Below are 7,169 nucleotides of genomic sequence, written 5' to 3'. Positions count from 1 at the left end.
ATTTTAATGATGAGATTTATGGGATACATAAGCTATATGCAGGTAAATGTCCAAACAGTGGATCATAAATGAGGCTATATTTTACTGATTTGCAGTAAAATCTGTTTTCTTTACAGGCTGTTCCTGTTTTGTTGTTAATAATTCTCTCATCTCTAGTTGTTAAATAAAGCATCCTATGTTACAGATCTCTAAAGTTACTATCTTTAGGCTATAGACTATACTAGGAGCTCTGGTGGCGTAATGCCTAAGCATTTTACTACTAACCAGAAGGTTGGTGGTTCAAACTCACCAGCCACTCTGTGGAAGGAGTACTGAGCGATCTACTTCTGTAAAGAATTACCACCTCGGAAACCCAGTGGGGGTTTCTGTGAGTTGGAATCGATTTGGCAGTGAGTTTGGTTTTTGATTTATAGACAGTACTAATTGAAAAGCCTTAAAAAAATGATCATCTTGCTAGAATATAAATTAGGTTAATATAATAAAGCAAATAGTAAAAAATAATGTGAAATCATTTCCTTTTAGAATACTAATACGTTTGTTTTAATTTCTGCAGCCTAACATACATGGTGGCAATGCCTTTCTATTCAGCAAGCCTAATTGAGACAGTACAGGTAAACTATTTTCTTACTGTCATTTCTTTAGTTAAAAGTAAATATTTTTAATATTCAATATATTGTGTGTGTCTAATTTACATAATGAAAATTTAAGACTGTATACTTTAAGAAATTATTTCACAGATACCACATATCTATCAAAGATTATGTATTCTAGGCACATTGCTGGTGTACATATTTCCATGCAGAGTTATTTCAAACTTTTAATTCTTTTTTTAAAATAAAGTTTTAATTATTATTTATTTTTTTACATTTTAATTCTTTTTATTCCTTCTATACTCTCCTATACTCTTCATTCAGGTATCTCAGAACCCCCAGCTTATCACTTGCTCTGATTCTGTAAAGAGTCTATAGTTCTTTACAAGTGTTTAAAACCCTTTGGAACAAATCAAAGGGTTATAGCTTATCCTACAGTAGTAAATTATTCATTCCCTAAGCATAAAACATGATGGATAATCATCCTAACAATGAGTAAGTGGTCCCCATACATAGTTTACTCATTGTTGTTGTTGTTGTTGTTATGTGCCGTCGAGTCGGCCCCGACTCATAGCGACCCCTCCTTGGGTTTCCGAGGCAGTATCACTACGGAAGTAGGATTGCCCAACCTTCCTTCCGAGGAGTGGCTGGTGGGTTTGAACCGCCAGCCTTCTGGTTAGCAGTCAAGTGCCTTAGGCACTATGCTACCAGAGCTCCAGTTTACTCATAGCATTCTTTTTTTAAATAAGCCTTTTAAAGAACATTTGATATTATATGTGTGGTAAGTACTACAAAGCTAAAACAATATCCAAACCAAACCCACTGCCATTGAGTTGATTCCAACTCATCCATCCACTGCCATCGAGTCAATTCCAACTCATGGCAACCATATGGGACAGAATAGAACTGCCCTGCAAAGTTGCCAAAACTGTAAGTCTTTATGGAACTAGACTGCTTCATTTTTCTCTGGAGGAACAGCTTCAAACCACCAACCTTTTGGTTAGCAGCCCAAATGCGTTAACCACAGTGCCACCAGAGCTCCACGGCTATAAATCTTTATGGAAACGGACTGCCACATGTATCTCCTGTGGAGCAGCTGGTGGATTTGGATCACCAACCTTTTTGTTAGCAGCTGAGCGCTTAACCAGTGCAATACTAGGGCTCCTGGTTATACTGGTTTACTATTCTGACCACATGATGGCGCCTCAAGTACATTGAATTAAATGTGATACGCTTTCTCATCTTTGGTCTTCCTATGCTTGTACTACAAACTGAAGGTAGTTTTACCATCATTGCTACATAAAGTCCAATTAATTATGAACCAGTATTCTATATCCAACATCAGATCCTCAAATAAATCATTTTCTTCAATATGTATGAGTACACTTTCTTGATAAAAAGCTCCAGTGAAACAGCCTTTGGTCTTCTAATTACTTTTTTCTTCTTTGTTTCTTTTCTGGCCCCATTGTTAATATCTAGATTTTTTTTTTTTTTTTTAATGCATTGATTAAGTTCTTGCTTAGCTATCCAAATTCACTGGCAATTTTCCTTTTCTCTTGCATTTGGCATTAAAAGACGATATCTAATCTTTGTGTGGTGCTAAAGAGTTCTATGAGAGTTCTTTAGTTAGGTAAGGGAAAAAGAATAGAAAGGTAACTAACTTATCGAAGGAAGAACAACTAAGAGGCATGATATATTGTGGGAAAACACAAGCTTTAGCTTTACACAGACTTGTATAAGAATCACATTTCTCTACTTCTTAGATTTTTGATTTCAGGTATATTACTTATTTACTTATTTTAACCCAGTATTCATCTGCCTTATTTTCTACTCCAGGTTTTGCCCCTTTCTTTTTGACTGCTTTGCTGAAACTCTTTTTTTTTTCCCCCCTTCTTAGTGTTATATTCACTTGAACATCCTCCTCACTTGAACATCCAGTAACTATTTCTCCTACTCTATCCTAAGGGTCAGTCCCTGACTCTTTATTTTTTTATCCTATATTCACTCTACTGGGAGGCTAATTTAGTCTCAGGAATCATTTTAACTTTATCTGAATGAAATCCATCTTCACCTCAAAGTCAATTTATACAGACAATCTCATCTTCTTTCCATAAACAATAAGCTCAATTTGAAATCTCTTCTTTTTTCTATTAACAGCACTATTGTTATCTTTACCTTAAGGACTCAAAACTATGGTTTTTCATTGCTTTTTTTAGAAAAGTAGTAAAATGTATATAACAGAACATTTGCTGTTTTAACCATTTTTACTTGTATAATATGGTAATTATGCTCACCATGTTGTGCAGTCATCACCACTATACATATTTTCCAAATTTTTCTGTCACCCATAATAGAAATTCAGTGCCTTTTAAGCAATAATTTTCCTTTTCCACCTACCACCCACCCACCTCTGGTAACCGTTAATAAATTTTTTAGTTTCTGTGCATTTGCTTTTCTATTCTAGATATTTTATATAAATTGGATCATAAAATACGTGTGTTTTGTGTCTGACGCTATCTTTGGAGTCATGTAGGATGTGACTACCTTTGTTGGAGATCTTTGTTTTCTATGTAAGTTTTTGAGTAACTGTCTAAATGTCTTTTGAGTTCTAGATGAAAAATTCTCTATAGAATTTATTGTAGTACAGGTAAAAGTCATTACAAACTCTCTCAGCTTTTGTTTATCTGGAAATGTCTTAATTTCACCCTCAGTGTTGCTAGATGAGAATTCTTGGTTGACAGTTTGTTTCTTTCAGCACTTTAAATATGTCACTCCACTGCTTTCTGACCTCAAGGTTTCTAAATAGAAATTGGCACTTAATCTTGTTGAGGATCCCTTATATGTGACATATCCCTTCTGTGTTGCTACTCTTAGGAATCTATATCTTTTATTGTTTAGAGTTTTATTATGTTTCAAATGTGGATCTCTTTGTGTTTATCCTCCTTGAAGTCCATTGAGTGTCTTGATGTATAAATTCATATCTGCCAGCAAATTTGGTAAGTTTTCTGCCATCATTTCTTCTAATTTTCTTTTTATCCCTTTCTCTGTTCTCCTTCTGGAATGCCAATAATGCATATGTTAGTTTGTTTGATAGGTGGCATTAGTTGCCGTCAAATCGATTCCAACTCATGGAAGGCCCCATATGTGGTATCCCACAATTAGGCTTTGCTCTGCTTTCTTGATCCTTTTTTTCTTTTGCTCTTCAGACACAATAATTTTTATTGTTTTATATCAATTTACTGAGTCTTTCTTCTGCCATTCAAATCTACTGTTGAATTCCTCAAAAAAATTTCTTATTTCATTTATTTTGATTTTACAGTTATAGTATTTCTGCTTGGCTTCTTTTTAAAGTGTCCATTATCTATTAATAAAAAAAGGTGGAGGGATTATAGGTCATAATAAGTGATAATAGGAGTAACATTGAGTCCTGATTGGGTACCCAGCATTTTGTCATTTAATTCAGCAACTCTGTACATAAAAGGTAGATAGTACTAATCCCATTTTTTTATAGAAAGGTAAACTGACACTTAGAAGCTAAAGAAAATGCTGATGATCACATAATCAGTAAGTAATGGAGGCAAGTTTAAAACCTCCTTAGGCATCATAGTAGTTGGTTTTCAGATGAGTTCTAAGCAGCTTCTTGAAGGCAGGGAAACTAGGTGTATGCCTCTCAACATGTTGTCCTCTCTCTCTGCTTGATTAAGAATAGCTCCTGCCTTCACTGCCTATTGTGTGAGGTTTAATTTGAAAACAGAGTCTAATACCTAGATAACATTTAAAGTCTGGAAACCATTGATGTTTTCTTCCATTAGTTAGTAAACTTGTATTTAAAGGGGATCTGGAAAGCATCCTTGTTTGTGGTAAAAATAGACAAATGTTAAATTTTACTCATTTTATCATTTCAATTTCAGAGTGAGATAATTCGAGATAATACTGGAATTTTGGAATGTATTAAAGAAGGAATTGGAAGAGTGATAGGTATGGGAGTGCCTCATAGCAAACGACTACTTCCACTTCTTTCCTTGATCTTCCCTACGGTGCTGCATGGAGTTCTTCATTACATCATCAGTTCAGTCATTCAGAAGGTTGTCCTATTAATTCTAAAAAGAAAGACTTATAATAGCCATCTAGCTGAAAGCACTAGCCCTGTGCAAAGTATGTTGGATGCTTATTTTCCAGAGCTTATTGCTAACTTTGCTGCCAGTCTTTGCTCTGACGTTATACTTTACCCACTGGAAACCGTTTTGCACCGCCTTCACATTCAAGGAACACGCACCATAATTGACAATACAGACCTTGGCTATGAAGTACTTCCAATTAATACACAGTACGAGGGGATGAGAGACTGTATCAATACTATAAGGCAGGAGGAAGGAGTGATTGGATTTTATAAAGGGTTTGGTGCTGTTATAATACAGTACACACTGCATGCAGCTGTTTTACAGATTACAAAAATTATTTACTCTACACTTCTTCAAAATAGCATTTGAGATTTAGGCTCCATCACTGGTTAGTCAGTGAGACATAATCTGTATACTTTGTTATGGAATTATGAGAGTTAAAAGTAAAATACTGGGGGAAGAATGATTTGAAAAATGAAACTGGTTGAAAAATCCCACACTGATTGTATTAAAGTTTTGGATCAAAATTTTTCCAAATTTGAAAACTCAAGTAAAATTACTACTCATAGGAATTAAATATTAGCTAGTATAGCACTGATGCTAACCTGAAAAATGAAGATCCTGGGCAGAAACAAAGGTTTGTCATAAAATATAAAACAAAATGTCATAGACCTGAATCTAACCCATTTGACCTTAATATTTATTACATGTTTATTTTCACTTTCTAGATTGAGATTGTTCGTTACATCATCCTTAGTACAGTGTATGGTACCAGGAGGTCATAGCTTACCTTCATGCAGATAAATTTTGCCATCAGTGGAAAAGACTAGAAGATTAGATGTGGCAATCTATGAGAGGAGTTTAAACATTTGAATTGCATTCCCCTAGATAACTATTTTTAATGGCTGTATGTGTATTATATAAGGCCATTTATATGCATACGTAAATCTTGGTACACCCATCATCCCTACAGATCAGCTTACTGCATGGTATGAAGTCATGTACTTTCTGCTTGAATGTCACCAAGAGTAAAACATTAAAAACCAAGGTACCCAAAAAAAGTTGAACTTAACATACTCGTCCATTTCCAAGCCCAGTGTTACAGTGCCTACAATCTAAAATTTGTCAGACGTTTGTTAAGTTTGTTTTACTTGGCTAGTTATGTGAACCATCAGGCTATTTTTAGAACTACCCTTATAGAAATAGACTATAAAACAATCATGACAACTATTACTGTTTCCATATTTTCAGATTGTGTACTTAAAAAAAACCTCACTTGGCTTTTCATTTCTGAATGACTTGTCTTAGAGAAGACAAAATTAAAATTCACCTGTGAATTTGTGCCTCTTGCCTTCTGTACAGTCATCATTAAATCACTAAACTTCAGGGTTTTTGTTTTTTTTTTTCCCCCCTCAGTTTTTACTTAAGGTTTAGTTTGCAGAATTAGATATACATAAAGGGAAAAGCAAGTTTAACATTACCATCTTTTATTTAAACTTGTCTTGGTGAATACTGAAGAAAAAATAGAAACTTTAAAGGGAGTTTAGTCCCTTTATGGATTTTTATGGATTCCATGGGGAAAACAAAGTATGTTTCAAGCAAATATGCAAAAAAAAAAAAAAAAGTTGAATAAATTTATTAAAATTTTCTGTCGATTTCTAAATTTTATTTAGATAAAATAATACTTATTTATGATGTGAAGTTAACTTATCTATCATTAAAAACATTTTAAAGTTTTATTTCCTCATGTGGATATCACAGTTTTACTATGAACTGTTTAGCACACTGAAATACAGTGCCTTTTACTGATGTCCAGTATAAAGCTGAATTTATTTTACTTTGCTGAGTGTCAGATAAATGATTACTTTTTATGATTAATAGTGTGGGAACCAAAAAATTATATCCAAAAAAGTGTGAAACAGTAGGGTAGGGATTCCCTCCACTATCTTATAAATGTGTTGTTGCTTTTTAAGATTACTGAAGCACGTAAGTTTTCCATTTTTAAATTCCACCAAGATGGAAAAAGTGAAAGTCAGTATCAGTGTTCACATGTGTTTTATGCTTAATCTAGATTATGATTTATTTTGTCTAATTTATGACATTTATATTGTGCTCATTGCTTTTTAAATGCTAAGTAATTTTTTAGATGTTTTAATATGCCCACCTTCCTAAAAAAACTTTATTTTTATATATAATCAAAGGTGGTTTCAGAGAAAAGTAAACTTCAGAAAATTTCAAATTATTTGCTTTTATAGAATAACAGAATCTGAATGGAATTGATTATTTACTAATGAAAATCTGTGGGACTCTTCAGCTTGTAAAAAATAAACTATTTCAAGATTTGTTGGAAGTTAGCATGAAAATGCAATTATATAAATTTGTTTCAGTATGAAATTATTGTAAGTGTGATAGACTGAACCAAGTAAGTGCAAGCTCAAGTAAGTAAAGTTGTTCTTAT

The 7,169-nt window shown here is 33.5% G+C and overlaps 1 protein-coding gene across 1 annotated transcript in view; it reads left to right on the top strand.

The window, feature by feature from the left end:
• SLC25A46 (solute carrier family 25 member 46) overlaps window positions 1–5,080 on the top strand; it is a 26,575-nt gene extending 21,495 nt beyond the window's left edge. Inside the window, exons 7-8 of the mRNA XM_007947594.2 lie at window positions 554–611; window positions 4,502–5,080. Of these exons, the coding sequence (XP_007945785.1) occupies window positions 554–611; window positions 4,502–5,080 (637 nt within the window). The remainder of the gene's footprint in view (window positions 1–553; window positions 612–4,501) is intronic.
• Window positions 5,081–7,169: the final 2,089 nt, after the last annotated feature.

Source organism: Orycteropus afer, unplaced genomic scaffold, assembly GCF_000298275.1.
Source record: "Orycteropus afer afer isolate SDZICR_OR568_19922 unplaced genomic scaffold, OryAfe1.0 scaffold00191, whole genome shotgun sequence".
Classification (NCBI taxonomy): Eukaryota; Metazoa; Chordata; class Mammalia; order Tubulidentata; family Orycteropodidae; genus Orycteropus; species Orycteropus afer.
The sequence above is the reverse complement of the archived record's forward strand: the minus strand, read 5'-3'. Positions and strand labels throughout refer to the sequence as shown.